The sequence below is a fragment of the Anguilla rostrata genome, chromosome 2, assembly GCF_018555375.3.
Source record: "Anguilla rostrata isolate EN2019 chromosome 2, ASM1855537v3, whole genome shotgun sequence".
Taxonomy (NCBI): domain Eukaryota; kingdom Metazoa; phylum Chordata; class Actinopteri; order Anguilliformes; family Anguillidae; genus Anguilla; species Anguilla rostrata.
Genome location: NC_057934.1, coordinates 62,614,254 through 62,633,854, shown reverse-complemented (window position 1 = coordinate 62,633,854; position 19,601 = coordinate 62,614,254). Strand labels below are relative to the sequence as shown.

At 46.3% G+C, this 19,601-nt stretch overlaps 1 protein-coding gene across 4 annotated transcripts; it reads left to right on the top strand.

The window, feature by feature from the left end:
• Positions 1–39: 39 nt before the first annotated feature.
• LOC135248774 (GTP-binding protein 1-like) lies at positions 40–19,104 on the top strand. Of its 4 annotated transcripts, none has more exons than XM_064323695.1 (14): positions 40–243; positions 885–1,068; positions 3,680–3,791; positions 5,345–5,525; positions 5,924–6,272; positions 6,719–6,842; positions 9,056–9,170; positions 9,345–9,489; positions 9,623–9,805; positions 10,105–10,240; positions 11,939–12,117; positions 13,886–14,050; positions 15,092–15,142; positions 16,164–19,104. In XM_064323695.1, exons 2-14 carry the CDS (start codon positions 895–897, stop codon positions 16,266–16,268), a joined length of 2,019 nt encoding a protein of 672 aa, XP_064179765.1. In that variant the 5' UTR covers positions 40–243; positions 885–894; the 3' UTR covers positions 16,269–19,104. The 4 variants fall into 4 exon arrangements, with proteins under 4 accessions (XP_064179765.1, XP_064179767.1, XP_064179768.1 ...); XM_064323697.1 differs by lacking the exon at positions 40–243 and adding an exon at positions 488–753; XM_064323699.1 differs by lacking the exon at positions 40–243 and having other exon boundaries at positions 925–1,063.
• Positions 19,105–19,601: the final 497 nt, after the last annotated feature.

The window sequence follows — 19,601 nt, the reverse complement described above, 5'->3', positions numbered from 1 at the left end:
GAACAGTTTCTTGCAATTCTTTGCATCAGCAGTTCGCACAGATAACATGAGTAGGGTCGGTAATATAAAAAGCAGTTGGTGTTGGGATTCCTCATATGACCGAGGCACAGATCTTTGTTGTTAAATCTAATTGGAAGCGAACTGATGGTAGCTATATACACATTCCGTGAAACACTACCAGGTTGGGAGAAGTAACTTAGTTTAGTGGAATTTAATTTAACGTGGCTGCCTGGACATCCAAAGGTATGTTGCTAACTAGTTGTATATTACTGTAGCCAAGCTAGCAAGCACTATGTACTATGAGTTAACAAAGTTAACAACTAAAGATAGGTTAGCTAGTTAAGATAAAAGAAACGAATTATACGATGAGGCTTTGCTAATTACATAGACACTGATTTTGGGTCTAATTTTACGATCTTCTCAGAGCTAAAAGATCTGATTAATAATTCATAAGGGGGTGTGGTGTTGGCTATTTGAATTAGTCAACCAGTACAGCGTGGTTGCAACCCAAATCGTATCGTATGTTTCTGTTATGGTGGTTGGCTTGCTAATTCATTCAATATACTGTTATGACGTTGGCGAGCCAGCACGTAAACATATTTGTAAATAAAGGGCTTTCTTGTATGTCAAAACGTTTATGCAGTTGGCTACTTTAGTTAATAACTTACCATAGCCAACTACTGTTGTCTGTCTAGCATGTAATTTGCAAAAACCGGCTGTCAATCAGTCAGCTAACAAGCTAACGTTAGCAAGGTAGTTTGGCTACTTCAAGTACTTTGCCTTAGCGAGCTAACTAGCATATTTATCGGCAGGTAGCTTCATTGCAAGTTTAGCCAGCTTGTATGCTAGCTAAACTCGGATAAATCCTTCCATATTTGCACAAGGTTTGAGGAGATGGCGGCAACAGAGTCAAGCTTGAGTCCAGTACCCACTGCGGAGTCCCTAGTTCCCGCTTGCATGTTTGCGCCGGACGGAGGATGTGGAGAAGACCTAGCTGGTACAGAGAGCTGTGAGGGCGGGGAGAGGCTCAATGGCGAAGCCGTGGATCACATAGACTTTACTAGTAAGGTAGGCCCTATGACAGAGTTTGATCTGTATTAATGATGTTGTGTAAAACACTGTATCTGATTTACTGAAGATAACCAATATTTTATTTACCATAACTGAAAGTAGAGTTACCGAGCTGCCTACATTTTCACCAATGTAGACTAACGTTACTTAGCCAGCTGGCTATACAATACCACGTCACCGTATTCGCTACTACTAGTGTACACTGTATGCTTGCCAAATAAGCGTGGTTAGCTAGCAAGTTATGAACATGTTATGGTAGTTAGTCTACAGCAACTATTGATAATGTTCTTGAATAGATGTTACGTCTTCACTTGCAGTGACCTCTGATACCTAATACATGCCTAACTAGTCAGTGGTAGTTTTCCAAGTGTCGTAATTAATGTCAAAACCTTACGGTAGCTAGTGTTAGTACTAACTTAAACGCAATAAAACGAAAGCTGGCACACTTGTTAAATTAGCCCGTACGATTGCTGCCCAAATTGCCTTTTTATGACAGCATCTCTGTAAAATTAAGTTTCTTTTTGCAAATTTTGCAACTACTGACTAAATCATTTTGGGCTAGTATCATTACTAAGCGTTAGAATAGGCAGAGGTAGCTATCCTTTTCCCCGCTGAATTGTCATTTTAAAATATGTTGTGCAGCGAATGCGCTAAATGGGATCATTGGCTATCGTTACATGAATTGTAACTGGAAGTGCCTCCTCTGCTTTGCTCATTTTATGTCTGAGTTGGCAGCAGTTGTCCACTGTCTGTGTACATCACCCAGAATGCAACAATATGACAGCCAACGACACATTTAGTATGCATTATTTTGTTTGGAAAGTGGCAGTAATTAATTTTGCTATCAAAACTTATTGAAAGATGTGTGTATTCTGACGGGAAAGGAAAACTGAAAAGAAAACCAACAAGCAAATTAGTTTGCTGTTGATCTGGCTTGTCGTTTAACTTGAGGCAGCATTCTATCGTAGGCCAAGGCCCTGGAATCCCCACCAGCCAGTCTACTTTGGTGTAACAGGAAGGTTTGAATTTGTGGAATGTTTTTTTTTTTTTTTTTTTTTCTCTCGGTGTGACAATGGTCCGCCTCCATTTCTTCTGGATACACCACAATGCCACTTTGCATTTTACTCTGGAAGGGTAATTCCAGGAATGAAATCAGTGGTTATCATTTTAATCTTAATTTTGGTCCTCAGTTTTGCTTTTTAATCTTCATATTGTTCAGCAGTGATCTCTGATAGGGTAATAAATAAAAGGTGTACCTTCTTTTGAAATTCATCAGCACTGCCACTACATTGTTTTTAAGCTGGAATATTTGGCTGAAGGCAGGTGTTGTTTACCAAGATGGTGACGAGACATTAGGGCATTTGAAAGAGCACCGGGCTAGTCACCTGGAAAAAGGCTTGTTGGTGCACAGCGGGGCTAGCTGCATGAGCAGATGCCTTCTGTTGATTGGCTGGTAATGGCAGAGGGGCGGGCACAAGCAGAGTATGATGGTGTATGATCACTGCCATGCCGTGAACGCTCCGGGGTTCCCTGACAATGAACTGTTTGTGCTGGCAAAGGTCATGGCAATGGGCCTCTGGATTCGGAGTGAATAGGACCTGTTCTGACCCCCCCTCCCCCCCCCTGAATAATGCTAGCCGCTGGCTGTTAACAGCTACTCTGGCTTTTCGTTCAGTTAACGGAGTGCTGTATGTGTCGGGCCGCGATGGCGCTGGAGCAGAGTTGTGTCCAGTGCACGGCTCTGTTGTAATGGGCCGCGTGGCTGTTACTGATGCGTGTGGGAAAGGTGACAGCTGTGTCCGGGTGCGCTGAGGCCCTGGTCATTGGAGAAGCGGCCCTGCCATGGAAAACAGCTGCCCTCTGCCCCCCCCCCCCGAAGTAAGCTGACCCGGTTTCATATGGGACACCAGGGAGTTTGCATGTGGATCTAGATCAGAAGTTACAGTGTAAAGTGTCAATAAAAATTATTATTATTATTATTTTTGGTGTCTGTTGTCTGAATGTGTTGCAGTCTTACACAAAGTGGATGTTACTATTTCACTGCGTGTGGTGTGGATGTGACCAGCAAATCCTGCAGTTTGGATGCGGTGCTTTCACAGTCTGCCGTGCAGAAGTGTATGTTTCACAAACGGTCTTTTGTTTTAGATTCTATTCCTGAAGTCATTTTTTCCTGTAGCGGTTCTCTGTGTGCAGGTATAAGCTGCAGTTGGGTCTGTTTAATTGATGCTTAACCTAAATGAAGTACTGTTTGAAACCACAATGCTTCCCTGCCAGGTCTGTCTTAGTCACCTCCCCCTCCCCCTCTCTCCATGCCTGGAGCACAGCTCAGTGTCACACTTTTGTATTGACCTTCGCCATTGTCTCAGCCCTGTCCTTTTATCCTCTCTGGCTGTCCTGAACAGGTGACATCTACTATACCATAGCATAGTCTCTCTCCTCTCTCTCTCTCCCTCTCTCTCTCTCTCTGTCATGTAGTTTTGTTCATTCCTGTTTTTGTGTTTCTTCAGGTCTCTTGCAATGGTGTCTCCTTGTGTGTCTGTTACTTATATGGACTCAGAAGTGAAAAGGTCTCTCTCTGTCTCTTTGTCTCTCTCTCCCTCTCTCTCAGTTTGCGCTGGTCAGCCCCACAGGAGAGCAGTATGACTCCTTATTGCGGCAGCTCCGGGAGCGCATGGACGAGGGCTGCGGGGAGACCATCTACGTGGTGGGAGTCGGCTCAGGTGAGAGAGCCCCGCCTACCGCGTCCTCCTCCCGTCCGCAGCCTTTGGGCGCGGCCACAGCCCCGCCAGCATTCACGCTTAACGGAGCTCCTGCAGCGTGTCGTCCTTCAAAATGCCAGATGTTTGACATTTCACAGCTTTCAGAATGTATTGCATGCCCCTCTCCTTAGAATAGGAAAGCCACAGAAGCTCTCTGCTGTTTGGGCGGAGAGCGCTTGGATTGACCCATATGAAACACAGAAATCCAAACAACCAACCGTGTTTGGAATCAGAAGGGGCCGTTGTGGTTCTTGTCCAGGGGAGTGGCCTGCTCTTCAGGGGAAACGAGAAGCTATTTTGTTCCTGAACCTCCGTCTTGTCGTGTCACCTGTGACCTCCTTTGACCCCGCCTACTCTTCCAATTTGCCATTTAATCTGACAGCTCTTATTGGCCCTGTTGGTGTGGCCAGGTTAGAGTGCGGAGGGCTACTGAAGGGCTCTTGGCTTCTCCTCGCCTGAATGCCAGTCACGCTCACCTTGTAGCAGCAACCTGATCAGTCTGCTACTTTACCTCGCAATGTCTGGGGTAATGGGCACCGGGGGCTGTTATCTGAAATGTCCTTCTCGGTTTGCCTGCCAGTTATCCTCAAGTTTGTGCGCTCACTCCCGCGCTACCCTAGCTTCCCTTTACCGCGCTGGTTTGGGTCCTGAAGCGCTGCTCGTGATTTTGCCCGACAGCGAGCGCTTCATTGTGCTGCAGGGAGCAGGGCTGTGCACGCTCTCTCAGCTCTTTTTCTGCCCACGTCAGCTGCATGTACCGCCCGGGTCGACCCACAGGTCACCCCACAGGTCACAGGGTCGTTGTAGGTACTCATTTATCCCAGTTGGGCTCGGGTGTAATATTCCTCCCCGCCTCTGGAGGCAGTATTGAAGCACTGCAGAGTGTCTTGTTCTTTTTAACACTCCTCTCTCACTCCCTTTCCCCGACAGTTATTTTAATGCAATGAAAATGATTATTTATTCATGTAGGGGATTTTCTTATCCAAAGATACTAACTCGGCTGCCACGGTAATATATTTATAGAGTATGTCATAAGAGCTCATAGAACAAGCTTGTGGATGCATTCTTGCAAACGCTGAACCATTAAACAACACTAAGAGAAGCACAAAGCCAACCTGGTCTGAGCATAAATGTACTGCTTAATATAATTATAACCTTTTCCATTACTATAAGAGCAACCACGCTGCACACCTTTAGACAAACTGAAGCACTCTTTAGGGTCTTTTGCTTGTGGTAAATGTAAACTGACCTGCCTGCTCAGCCAATCAGTGTGTCTGTGTTGGTGCTTTCCCCCCCCTCTCAGATGTGCTATCCCTTTGTTATAATTCAGTCTCTTTACTGATGAGAGCTGGTTGAAGTCAGGCTGTATGTATGTGGATGTAATACTAAAACGGGGCCCCTCACTATTGGTCACTGTAAGGCCGAGGATGTATGTCTCCCATTCATGCATTATCTTTGTAGCCAGTGTGGGAGTGTGTGTCTGTGCTGGTGTGTAACTAACACTTCCCTTACAGACGGGGGAGATTATGGGCTGGATGAGAAGGACATGGACGCATCGGTTGCCACGGTGCAGTCGCTAAGCGAACAGATAGGCGCCGACCTCATCCTGCTGCGGGAGCGGACCGAGGCGGGGGGGCGTATCCGTGACTACCTCATCCGCCGCCGCGTGGGTGAGACCGACTTCCTGGAGGTCAGGTGAGGAGGGGTGACCACTTCCTGTCGGAGAGAGCCTTGCTGTTTAGGCGACTGTCATCCCTAAATTAAAGGCTTGTTCCAGTGTGAGAGAGAACGGGGGAGGACAGGATGTTTCCATGTTTAGTTGGAGGCTTGATGACCACACTGGTGGTAGACCTGACTGACTGTGACAAGTCACCCTTCTGTGCCATGAATGGATTCTGGTTGAAGTCTCTCTCATTCTCTCTCTCTCTCTCTCTCTCTCGCTCTTGCTCTCTCTCTCTCTCTCTTTCCCTCTCTCTCTGTCTCTCTCCCTGTTGCTCGCTCTCTCTCTCTGTCGCTCTCTGTCCCTGTCTCTCTCTTTCTCTGTCGCTCTCTGTCCCTGTCTCTCTCTCTCTCTCTCCCCCTCCCCCTCTCAGGGTGGCGGTGGTGGGGAACGTGGACGCCGGTAAGAGCACCCTGCTGGGGGTGCTCACCCACGGCGAGCTGGACAACGGCCGCGGCTTCGCCCGCCAGAAGCTGTTCCGCCACAAGCACGAGATGGAGAGCGGGCGCACCAGCAGCGTGGGCAACGACATCCTGGGCTTCGACCACGAGGGCCAGGTGGTCAACAAGCCCGACAGCCACGGCGGCAGCCTGGACTGGACCAAGATCTGCGAGAAGTCCTCCAAGGTCATCACCTTCATCGACCTGGCAGGGCACGAGAAGTACCTGAAGACCACCGTGTTCGGCATGACCGGGCACGTGCCCGACTTCTGCATGCTGATGGTGAGAGAGGGGGAGGATGAGGATGGGAGGGGAGTAAAGACTAAGAGATGGCTCAGACAGGAGGTGGAATGCAGAGAATGAGAGAGGAGAGAGGAAAGGCAGAGATGAAAGAAGGAAAGGAGATGAGTGAAATGTGTAGTGGGGGTGTGGTGGTGGAAGAAGGAATAAACCTTGAGAAAGGAGTAAGAGAAAGGAAAGAATGGATAGGAGCAAGGAAAGGGGTTCGTGAGAAGCCACTGCTGACTCTCATGGACCCTGAAGCAAGCAGACTGGCTTTCATTTGTTTAATACATGTACAGAAATGACATGCCTTTATTGTAATGTAGATACATTAATATTCAGACATGGGGGCAAAAAGGAACACATGTAGAAAAGAATTGCACTGCAGCTGTAATATGAGAAGACATTAAATCCCTGACCCCCGACCCCTCTTGTCCCCCGTGCAGGTGGGCAGTAACGCTGGAATAGTGGGCATGACAAAAGAGCATTTGGGCCTGGCACTGGCCCTCAATGTGCCCGTCTTTGTGGTCGTTACAAAGATAGACATGTGCCCAGTAAACATCTTACAAGGTAAGAGGAGAGACAGGACTCAGGTTTCAGAGAATTGTCTTGCGCATCACTCTAGGAGGTAGAGAAAGTGCCATGAAAATTCCTGATTTCGTCTATTATTGCATATTTGTCGCACTGAATGGCTTCAAATCTTTTACAAAGTGTAATATCAGACAAAGGGAACCTGTGTAAATGTAAAGCACATTTTTAAAATTAGTATTTTGTTTAGATAATGAAAAAACCTGTCAAACACCCATGTCACCCTTGTGAAAACGTAATTGACCCCTAAATCTTAATAATTGGTTGCACCAGCTGTAGCAGCAATAACTGCTTCAAACACTTGGTTATAAATTGATGTGTTCACATTTCTGTGTAGGAATTTTAACCCACTCTTCTTTTTACACAGCTGCTTTAATTCATAAAAACTGCTCATTTCACGTCGTGCTACAGCATCTCTATTGGGTTCAAGTCAGAACTTGGACTAAGCCACTCCAAAACTCCAATGTTGTTTCTTTTCAGCCATTCAGATGTGGACTTGCTTTTCTGTTTTGGATCTTTGTCTTGCCTACATAACCTAATTACGCTTCAGGTTCAGCTTTTGGACAGGTGACTGGATATTCTTCTTTAGAATTTTCTGCTATAGAGCAAAATTTCTTCAATTCCTTCCGGGTTCCTTCAATAATAGCAAGTTGTCCAGGTCCCGAGGCAGCAAAGCATCCCCGCACTATCACACCACCACCACCATGACTGTTGGTATGATGTTCTTACTGTGAAATGCTGTATTTTCTTTACGCCAGACGTAATGGGACTTCTGTTGTCCAAAAAGTTTCACTTCTGACTTTTCCATAGAACGTTATCCCAAAAGGTTTGGGGATCTTCCAGGTACCTTTTTCCAAATGTGAGATAAGCATTGATGTTTTTCTTCATTAGCAGTGGTTTCTACCTTGCTGCTGTCCCGTCTAGCTAAGGCTAGAGAGGCTTTCAGTTTGTTGGATGTTCTTTTGGGATCTTTTGTGACTTCCTGGTTTGAGTTGTCGCTGCACCCTTGGAGAAATTTTGACCGGCCAGCCACTTCTAGGAAGATTCACCGTTGTTCTCCAAGTGTTCTCCATTCGGAGATAATGGCTCACTGTGGTTTGGTAGAGTCCCAGATCTTTAGAAATGGCTTTGTAACCCTTTCCAGAATGATTTATTTCAAATACTTTTGTTTTCAAATCTCTTCTGGAATTTCCTTTCAATTGTGCGTAGTGTGCTCGTAGAAACTTTGTGGTAACTACTTTATTCAGATGGTACGGTTCAAAATGAGTGTGTTGTAGATTTGACTGGGCTGGCTGCAATCAAGCCTAGCTGTGTTCACGTGAATCTAAATAACAATTAAATTACATCAATTGGTTGGTAACTAAGGGGCCAATTACTTTTTCAAACACCCATATCACCCTTCTCATTAAATAGATGAAATAATAAAAAATGTGTTTTCTGTTTACTTTAATAAACAATATTACTATGGCTTTGTCTCAAGATCTGAAACCATTCAGTGTGACTAATATGCAGTAATTGAGGAAATATATCAAATCAACATAAAATAATTTAAAGGGGCAGTTCACCCAAAATGAAATTAAGCTATGTTTCCACTTGCCCGGAGTGCTATTCATTCATCCAGATAGTTTCGCTGAGATTTGACACTGAAGTTTTATAGATATCCGCTGCAGCTCACCCTAATACAACAGACCTCAACAGGACCCAATTATATATAATGTATATAATGGCACGGCTACTCATGCACGTACACAGTTCTTGTTGTGCACAATTTAATCAAAATGACCTTCTGCCAAAGTACGGAACTGTATGTATTCATGCAAAGTTTCAGCCAAAGCAGGTCAGTGTGGTGGGGCGCAGTGTCTACATTGTTTTAATATTTGATACATTGTTATATGGTGAGCTCCATAATGTTTGGGACAAAGAGATTTTTTCTTGTGTTGACTCCATACTCCACAATTTTAGATTTGTAATCAAACAATTAAGAAAATGTGGTTGAAGGGCAGATTCTCTACTTTTAATAGAGGGTATTTTTATACATTTTTGTTTCACCATGTAGAAATTACTGCACTTTTTATGCACAGTCCCCTTATTTCTACAAAACACGAAGCGCCATATAAGGACGACAGAGAGTGTGTGTGAGTGTGTGTTCCTGCTCTGTGTCTTTCTGAAATATGAATGCATGTGCTCTGCCACAGAGACCCTGAAGCTGTTACAGAGGTTACTGAAGTCCCCAGGGTGCAGGAAGATCCCTGTTCTGGTGCAGAACAAAGACGATGTCATCGTCACTGCCTCCAACTTCAGCTCTGAGAGGTGCGGTCACGCTCTTGGCCAAACCTGATGCTACGTGCTCTCACGGGAATGCCAACTTCACTTCTGTCTTTTTAATACAACATGGCTGCGCCATTTCAAGAGAACTCTTTTTGAGAACAGTTTACTGAGAACAGTTTTCTGGCTGTGTGTGTGTGTGTGTATGTGTGTCTGCAGGATGTGTCCCATCTTCCAGATCTCCAATGTTACGGGAGAGAACATGGACCTGCTCAAGATGTTCCTCAACCTGCTCTCCTCCAGAACATCATACAGCGATGATCAGCCAGCTGAGTTCCAGATCGACGACACCTACTCTGTACCGGTCTGTCTGAGACACACGTGCACACACACACACACACACATGCACACGCACACAATGGGCTCTTTGTAGTATGCACACTAATGCTCCCACATTCATTAACATTTAAGTCTTAATGTTTCTTTTTCTTTCTCAGGGTGTAGGCACAGTGGTATCGGGGACTATGTTACGCGGATTGATACGACTGAACGACATGATGTTACTCGGCCCTGACCCCCTCGGCAACTTCCTCCCTATCGCTGTGAAATCCATCCACCGTAAGAGGATGCCGGTGAAGGAGGTGAGGGGGGGTCAGACAGCCTCCTTCTCCCTTAAAAAGGTGAGCCTTAGTGCCAAGATCAGTGTTTAAAAGTGCACGTATCCCTGCTCATGTTGTTTAACCCTTTAAGGTGTGCGATCACAAATATGTGAATAGAATGTTCTGACCTGAAAAATCTAATGCTGAAGTGTCAATCACTACTGCCAATTGACAGCAATTCTAGAACCCTGACTTAGAATTCTGAAAAAAAACTGCTCTACTCTTCAAAGGGTTGGAAGATATAAGGCTGCATGTGTGAGAATGTGAATGAGGTCTGTGTACGTCTTTGTGTTTCACATGTTCACCCTTCCTCTGCTCAGATCAAGCGCTCCGCCATCCGGAAAGGCATGGTGATGGTCTCGCCCCGCCTCAGCCCACAGGCATCATGGGAGTTTGAGGCTGAGATTCTGGTGCTGCACCATCCCACCACCATCTCACCCAGATACCAGGCTATGGGTGAGTCAGGGTCAGACTGCAACACAGTAGTGTCTCGCCCTCTACCGGGGATTACTTTCCAATGTAAACCCATGACTAGCAAATCCAGTCTGAGCAAGGGTCTGGTTCTATAGGAAGTATAAACCTACAAAGACAAATGTACATTCTTCATACATCCACACATCAACACGCGTCAAGTTTAAAATCTGACCAACAGTGTATTTTTCCTGTCTTGTAGAACATATAGCATTTGTGGAAGTACAACACATCACAGGTGAAGAGTAGCAGCCACTTTACCATGGTCATAACGCTGGTTGGCAATGCTGACACCGCGATGCCCGGCGCATTCAGGGTTTTTCCTGCACAGAGAATTTTTAGGTGGCCGCCTCGATCGAATTCTGCCCAGTGTCGGCATGAAAAGAACATTATGAATAAAAGCGTTGCGCACAGTGGGTTTCTGTTATCTGTGACCGCAATGGCGGCATTATGCCTGTGTGGCGCTGTGTCGCAATCGGCACAGTGCGCCGCGTTTAGGACGCTACCAACGAAGAGCGCAGAGCCACAGCAGCCTGTGTGCATGATCTGACAGCGCTCTGCGTTCACTGCGTTCAGGCCAGTAAATCCTGTTTGTTTTCTTTTGCACCCAAGCATGTCCAGTACTTAAAAAAAAAAAAAAAAGTTTCCTAAATTACATCCTGTCTGTTAAATGTTTTATCAGTGGTCGAGCTAGCCCATGGAATGTTGAATCTTTGGAACGCAGGACATTTCAAAATCTGCGTTTTACGCTGATGCACTTGCATTCTGATTAAAATAGCTTCTTTTTTTTACCGTAATATGCCATCTCACAATAATGACACAATAAATGCATGGCATTCATAATTTTATTATGATACTTGTAACATGCGGGGTGAAACAGCAGGATTAGCGGGGTGAAATAAGATACAAATAATGTTTTTGTGTTCTGATCAAAACAAATATTTTGGCTCACAGGCTAATATTTAAAAAAAAACCCTATGGGCAATTTCTGTTTTAATTTACTTCTGTTGAGCAAGCTGGCTAGAGCATCTTATTGTCTTATTTTCCACGTTTCATTCAAGTGAAGCTCTTTGAATCTTGCAATGCTGCCAGTGGTTATGTAAATATTATGATCAATAGCTTAACAACACAAATGCCAGACACTGCAAGATTGGCTCAAGGAAACAGGACTAATTATTTTGTTGCGGTTCAAGTCTGGGTCATCGACCATTGTAGTCTTAAAAAAGACCTCAGAATATCTTCGTTTAGAGGACACAGTGTTTTTTACTGCATTAAAAAATGCAGAAACATGATCCCTACTTTAGCAACACTGCTGCCACTTATTGTGACCAGTAATCAGTTCAAAAAAGGTCACTCACTACAAATTAAATATAACATGTTCTCTGTCGGGAGGGCAGACCCGAAGACTTGTACAGGACTATTACCTGGGCAGGAATTAGCCAGAACTGTGTGCATGTTGCAGGTCTCAAGCAATGCTGTTGAGACAGACTCTAATGCTCGACTGAATGCCTGGGGCTTAACATCCATATTTTCGTCTGTAGCGGTCCGTCAGTGAATGTACACCCTTGGTTGCCGCCCCCTCTCCCAGTCTGCTCACGTCTGTGTAACGGGTGTGATTGCCCGTCTGTCTAAACTGCATGGCGCGTGTCTGTCTGTCCGTCGTCCGCGTCCTCGTCCTCTCAGTGCACTGCGGCAGCATCAGGCAAACGGCCACCATCCTGTCGATGAGCAGGGACTGCCTGCGCACGGGGGACAAGGCCACCGTCCACTTCCGCTTCATCAAGACCCCCGAGTACCTGCACACGGAGCAGAAGCTGGTCTTCCGCGAGGGCCGCACCAAGGCCGTGGGGACCATCGCCAAGGTGAAGGGGGCGGAGTCACGGAATGCTGAGGGGGAGCGTATGCAGGCTTAGAGTTTGGGAGTTGGCGTGAGACTTTCAGGTCATAGTTTACGCATGCAAAGAATGGGTCCGGTAGTGTCAGAATATTTTAAAAATAAACTTGAATTATTTACAATCAGAGGTGGAAAATCCAGATACTGCCAGGCGGTAGAATTCATTGGTGAGATCAGCTGGTTGAGTTAATGGCAGGATTTCTACTTTCTGACCCCTGGACTCTGTTTATCATACATCTTTTTTAAAGTTTCGTAAATATACTGCTCTTCCTAAGCCTCTTATTACTGTGCACTGTCCACCAGGAGTGCAGCAGTTCATCGTAAATACGATAAGTTTTGCGTATACTCTAATGTGTCCCTCGAATCCAAATCCGGCCCTGGATTTCTTTTCTCTCAGTTAATTAACCAAGCAATTAGCGCTACTGACTGGCCTGACTGTCTTCACACCTGACTCCCAGGTAAAGGAAGGGTGGAAAACCAGCAGTTTTCTGCCCTCAAGACCCACGGTTTGAGCGAGGGGCTTAGGCCCGAAACATACCCTACGGAAGTACGCGAACGCAGACGCTTCTGTCTTTGCAAAGTCGGTTTCACGCATCCGTTGCGTTCTACCATGAAATTCTTTACGCGTTGCAAGCCCGAGCTGCAGGATCAAGCGTTGCAGCACGGGGCTCTAGCGGGATTAAGGCGTCTTCGATTTGTGCTTTCTTCTGCTCAGTCTTTTCACAGCGGTCCTTGAGGGCTCAGGTCAAGCTTCATGATTACCTTTATTTTCCCCACAAAGTGGAAAATTTGGCTTGGGCTTTCACCCATGCTGCAACCATAAAAGACAAACATTCTGCATACAAAAAACACATAAAAAGATGTTAATGAATAAAAACATACAGCAAGGTTCCTAAAAGCACACCTATAGACAAAGAGAAAAACAAACACATAAATAAAAGCAAAGATCTGCACCAATCCCTTTAATAAAAACAAAGATCCTCCAGTGTCCATCCTGGCCTCGTCCTTGTATTGCCTCCACAGGGACGTGAGAGCGCACATCGAGTGTGGGCCGTGCGTTTGCGGTGCGTCGGCCTGGCGCTGTCACCTGCGTTTGCGTACTTGCGTTGGGTGTGCTTCTGGCCTTACGGCGTCGTCCGAGTGTGAGGTCTTCGGTGTGATTCTGAAGTCTCAAGCTTTGAGAAGAAATGCTGCTTTCCTCGCCAGTAGATGGCAGCAGCGCACTGGAATCATAGTCGGTCAGCTTTACGGACACACTCAGTGGAACAGATGGCTTTTTTGTTATGTGTGTGTAATGATACAAACTAATTAGCCAACCAGTAGCTACGTGAAGGCTTTGCCAAACAAGAAACATAGCCTGAAGTCATCATCGGGAAATTCTGATTTAATGTCCCTGCCATGTGTTCACTCTTAATTTCTTTGAATTTATTCCTATATTTCGGGGCAAATACTTAGTTGGCTGTCAAAGCAGCTCCAATCAGAGTGCATTTTTTCAGAAAGTAATGCTGGCCAACTAATATTTAAAAATCAGATAACACTTTCTTTTTTCCACAGTTATTTTGAACAATGCATTTGCAGTCTCATTTATGTTTTATCTGGGTCTCCTTGATAGGTTTAAGCTGCGGCTCGGACATGCAGAAGCTTGGTCAGATGAGTCCTCTTTAGAAATAACAGGCTGCTGAATGGAAAAAGTAACCGGTTTAGTAATTCGACCCCATTGGCTGCGATTGTTTCAGCTCTTGCAGACGGTGAACAGTTTTCCTTCCAACGCCAAGGCCCCTCAGATGAAGATGCAGTCCACCAAGAAAGCCCCGCCTCGCCGTGAGGAGGAGTCTGCACCGGCCAATGAGGAGGCGGCACCCGCGGGGCGGCCAACCAGCCCACATTTAGCACAGCTGCAGGTGGGAAGAGCAGGTCCGGAGTTGGGTGGCTGCACTTTTGTGGCGAAGAGCCGCAAAGAGTTTTCCGTAGATCAGGGCTGCCCTACCCTGCTCCTGGAGATCTGCCGTCCTGTAGGTCTTCATTTCAACCGTAGTTTGGCACGCCTGGTTATGCTAATTAGCAGCTCAGGTAGATCTCTAGCTGTTGAATGCGGTGTGCATCTTTAGGGTTGGACTGAAAACCCACGGTATCGTAGATCTGCAGCACCAGGATTGGGCCAGCAGTAGACGTTGTGGAGGTGTGGTTTAACCGAAGCTCTGTTCAGTAATGTCAGTCGGTCAGTAATGGCGTATGATCATCTGTGCTGTGAGGGCTTTAGGGGGCAGAAGCCATCGTATGTGCATGTAAAAATGGCAACAGGCAGGAGTGAGCAGGATAAACTGGGATAGGAGATGCAGAGATTCTGCAGGGGAGAATGAAGGGGATAGAGAGGTGTGTGTGTGTGTGTTTGTCTGTGTGTGTGTGTGTGTGTGTGTGTGTGTGTGTGTCTGTGTGTGTGTCTGTGTCTGTGTGTGTGTGTGTGTGTGTGTGTGTGTGTGTGTGTGTGTGTGTCTGTGTGTGTGTGTGTGTGTCTGTGTGTGTCTGTGTCTGTGTCTGTGTGTGTGTGTGTGTGTGTGTGTGTGTGTGTGTGTGTGTGTGTGTGTGTGTGTGTGTGTGTGTGTGTGTGTGTGTGGTGGAGGGGTGGCCGGGTGGTGGGGTGGTTTCTCCTTCGGTGATTCCGGGTGGTGTCGGAGGTGTACTCCGCCTCTCTCAGTGGCCGTCTGTGTGGACCTGATTACCGGCAGCTTCCAGCTCCTTATCTCTGCTGCTGCCTCTTCTGTCTCTTCCAATCTGCTGGCTAATCTCTCTCTCTTTCTCTCACTGCTCACCCCACCCCCACCCCGGGTACCCATCTCCTCATATCTCACCCCTCCCCTTCTTCTTCCTTCCGTTCCTTTCTGCCTTTGTAATCTTCCGTTCCCCTCCCTCTGCCTCCTCCGACACCCTCTCCGTTCCATTAGACATTAGGGGAGGAAGACTCGCAGAGTAAAGACGGCAACAAAGAGAACAAGGTAAAGAAAAAAAGAAACTTTGTTAGGGATGGCTGATTTCCGGTCCTGGAGGGCATGGCTGTGTGTGCAGGCTTTTGTTTCCACTGGTTACCCTAGGGAAATGAGCCAATTGGCTGCTTGCGCCAACACCGGTTCACTGATAGATTAGATCGCAGTAAAACATTTCATATATAATTAGCAATGAACTGTCATTGCACACACCTGGGGTTGCAGTGCCAGCTAAACCGCTCCCTCTTCGCCTGCAGATGGCGCCCTAACCACGCCACCCCTCCACAAAACGTTAGGGCGATTTACAGAATTAAGGCCAGAAGTTGAACACCAGAAACGGATACGGCCCTCGTTGGCCACCTCTGGCTTACACTCTCATGGTCTCAGCACCCTGCAGCCTCCCGATGCCCCGCCCACTCGCGTAACAGCCAATCGGGACCAGTAGAAGCATGCCCCTGGCTAGCATAAGGGACAGAGTGAGGTGGCAAGCAGCCCAGGCAGCAGGGCAGAGGCTTGCAGGGTGATGAAGATGTGGTCAGCTGACCTCCTGAGGCAGCGCATGCCAATCTTTGCATTCCAAATGGCGGGAGAAAACTAAAAAATGTTTGATTTGATAAAGGAAAGAAGCAGTTCAGCCCCATTACTCTCTCTCTTTCCCTCGGAGTCAAAGGGTCCTTAACCTTTGTGGGAACGCGGCTCACTTGTAGCCACTCTGGCTAGTATGGAGAGCAGATGAGGAATTCAGCAGCAGCTCCAGGTAGGGTGATTGATGCCTGTGTACTGAGGGTCTGATTGTGGCGACCCGCCCGCAGTCACAAAGCCCAGGGAAGCAGGGACGCGTCGCGGCCAGCGGCAGCCGCTACGGGTGCTGATCGCGCCGGACTGATCTCCCGTTAGACCGGGCAGTTCCTATCGATGGTGGGCTGCAGTGACAGACTGGAGGTCCTTACGCGGCGGGGTCCTGTGGGGTCATGTGACGGCACGCAAACACGGTTCTCATCTTAGGCTTTCTTCCGTTCGCTTCTTTCCACAGCCAAAGTCTGGAGGCGGGGGCAGGAGGAGGGGAGGCCAGCGTCATAAAGGAAAGTCCCTGAACAGCACGATGGCGACCCCTGCTGGTGGAGTAGGAGGCTGTTAAACACCTGGTGGTGTCTTTCCCTCCATTCTTAAAAAAAATTTTTTTGTATCTTTTCATTTTCCTATGCGACCTCTTTGTTCACGAGTGCTGTGTTGTAAAGCAGGACTAAATGAACTGCCCCATCCTCCAAATGCAGGCATTAAGCAGTGAGTTTCAGAAGAGTTCTGCCTCATGCACCACAGCAGCTAATTGTGGTTACCCGGCAACAGCTTGGCGTCCATACATAATTTGGTTCTCATTGCTGTCGGTCATGTTTCTTTTCTGTTCTTCACCTTTGACCTCTGGCCGGCCCTAGGTGGACTGTCGCAGACAGAGACGGCCGTAAGGCTCCTTTCCAAACTAATTTATTCGGCTTTGAATGGGACTTGTTTATGAAAGAGGAGACGTGGCATTAGTTATGAATATTTTAGAAAAAAAATAAAATATGTAGGAATTCGGGAACAGAGAGTGCTGAAGCTGTCCCCTCCTCTCTGTTTTGTTTCCCTGTGTGAAGACTCCTGCGCAGTGCGCTTCGTTGTTCTTTATGGAAATAGAATCGAGACGAGAGAGGTCGGCCTGACAGGAAAGGGTGTGTGCCGCAGTACCCCAGACTTCACGGCCATTCAGCTGGCCTTCTCATCCACACCCGCTTGCACAGCTGTTGCTTTTTTTCTTTTTTAAAAACATAGTACGCATTAATACAGCTTGGGTATGTACCCGAAGCGGTTACACACCCAGCTTATATATACCTAGCTCCTTGCTCAAGAGCGCGTCCTTTATAGGAGACCGTTTTGACGTAGAAATGGGGATCGGAGCCCGTCTGAGGGGAAAGGACGGGGCGCTCCCCTCAGGAGCCGCGGCAGGCGCTCGCTGGACGTGCCGCCAGGCCGCCCGCGCTCATAGGAAAGGGAAATTGGGACGGCGGACCGGAGGCCAGCGGGCAGAAGGCCCAGTGTGTTGTCTGTTCTTCACTAAGAGACAGGAAATGACTCTGTACCGGACACCAGGGGGGACGGGCTCGAACACACACGCAGTGACACACACGCATGCACGCACGCACACAGACATACATGCCCGCACATGCGCACACACACACGCAGGTACACAGACACGCACGCACAGATACATGCACACAGACATACATGCCCACGCATACACACACACACACACATGGACACATGACAAACATACGCGTGCGCGCACACACACAGTCACGTATACATGCACACACAAAGACGCACACACACACACTCACGTACACACACACAAAAAAAAAGACCCAGACTTTTAAAAGTATTTCTGAGCTGGCTCTTCTTTTTGTGAATACAGTTGCAACTGGAGCCTACGATCATTCAAAATCAAAGGAAATCTAATCTCTCAGAATGACGTGCTTGTCTGTGGATGAGAGCTTGACTTTATTCACCCGATACACTGAATGGCTTTGACACGTGTAGCAATTACCACAGCATTCCTAATAGACGCTTGATTCATATTCAACGACTGAGCAATTTACCATTTCCAGTTGAATGCATTTGTAAGTGACTAGTCTGGATATCGCCTCCATGCTAATGGAAGAATGAAATAAAAATGTACGGACTGCCGTGCCTTTTTAAATATGAAGGCCATTTTATGTCCTAATTAAGTTGTGTGCAGTTCTGATGCTGTATTTCGGACCTGGATACATAAATGAATGTAGTTAGGTTTACTGGTATCACATAGAAACCAAGTTGCTTACCAGCAGCGATTAGTGCAAATGCTATCTGCGTTTCCATTTCACAGTTGACAGCATATTTGCTGGGATCGCTAAAACCATCCATTTTTTACTTTTGTCTGAATTTTCCACCAATATGGCCACTTCGGAATCACTTTCCTTCAGGGAAAAGTGTAATGTCATGATTTTAGCTAATTTCCTTTAATCAGGGAGGACTGCATAATTCACATTTTAGAATGGTTTGACTTAATAGTGTACCCAAGATGCAATGCAAGTAGAGTGAGTTGGTGTCATGTTCATTCGCCTTCATATGTATTTAGAGCAGTTGTTTCGCATTGCTTCAGAGTTTAAAAAAAAAAAGAAGGAAATTTTCACTTTTTTGGACTAAACTCAACTTCTGGAACTATCTGTTTGATGAGACCCACAGACCCTGGGACTCAGTGATTCTGATTTTTATTTGAATTGTCCTGCCTTTTTCTCTGCATTTGCAGGAATGTCTGTAAACATGTCTTGTAAATATTTTACCACACAGGTGCTCACACACACACACACACACACACACACACACACACACACACACCGCTGTAGATAAATACTTCTTATGCAGATCATAAAGTATGTGTTCCCTGTAAAACCACAGTATCCTGAAAGGCCGTAGATCCCGTTAGTATGCTGACAAATTGGGATTCCACTCTTCGGAGTTGGGAGTTATAAAAATCTGTTTTATTATGCTTGAGCAGTAATTGAACATTTTATATGTGAGTAGGGAGAGAATATTTATGGACCCGGAAGGATGGCAGAAGGTCACAGTGGCAGGCGAGAGTAATTTTTTTTTAAGGTTCTTTTTCTAAATGTGGAACACTTTTTATTAGGCTGTGAGATGTTTGTTTCATGAGGCAAGTTGAGAAAAATGGAAGTGCAGTTTATAAAAGGCTTTTATCAGGGACGTAATCTCAAAACTGTCAGCATTTTTTTTCTCAGTAAGGCTTTTTTTAATTAGTGCATGATTTTTATTTTATTTTATTTCTTTGGAAAACAAATGTTTGTATTTACAAAAGAAAATGCTACAAAAAATTGCACCAGATAAAAGGTGAATTTGTGTTGTACATGATTTTAAATAAAATATCACGTAAGCGCACAATAGCAGTTTGATATTGGTCCTATAATACTTTTGAAGTTTTGCTGTGCATTTTATCTATTTAATTTTTAAAAGTTTTTTAAAAACTCTTTTATCCCCCCCCACCCCCCATTTGGAATGCCAAGCTATGTTTTTAATAGTCCTCACAGCTGCCACAGACATGAGACAGAGGAAGACCTTTCGCATGCAGCTCAACAGAGGAACGGCACAATTCCATTGGCCAGCAGGAGGCGCTGGTCCCTAACAATTGGAGGCTGTATTCCCTGCAGACTGAAACCCTTTCAGGGCAGCGCTAATCAACCCTGCTCCTGAAGACCTACCGTCCTGTAGGTTTTCACTCCAACCCAAACGAAGCACGCCTCATTCGACAGCTAGGGATCTCTTTGAGCTCCTAAATAGAAGAGTTGGGTGTGTCACATCAGGGTTGAAAAAAATAACTACAGGACGGGAGATCACCAGGAACAGGGTTGGTTCCCACTGCACTAGAGTCTGTGCTGTGCTTCTG

Coding starts and splice junctions, on each gene's coding strand:
- LOC135248774 (XM_064323695.1), top strand. CDS start 895: ATGGCGGCAACAGAGTCAAGCTTGAGTCCAGTACCCACTGCGGAGTCC. Junction 1,069..3,679: donor ACATAGACTTTACTAGTAAG/GTAGGCCCTATG, acceptor CCTCTCTCTCAG/TTTGCGCTGGTCAGCCCCAC. Junction 9,806..10,104: donor CCTCCTTCTCCCTTAAAAAG/GTGAGCCTTAGT, acceptor TCCTCTGCTCAG/ATCAAGCGCTCCGCCATCCG.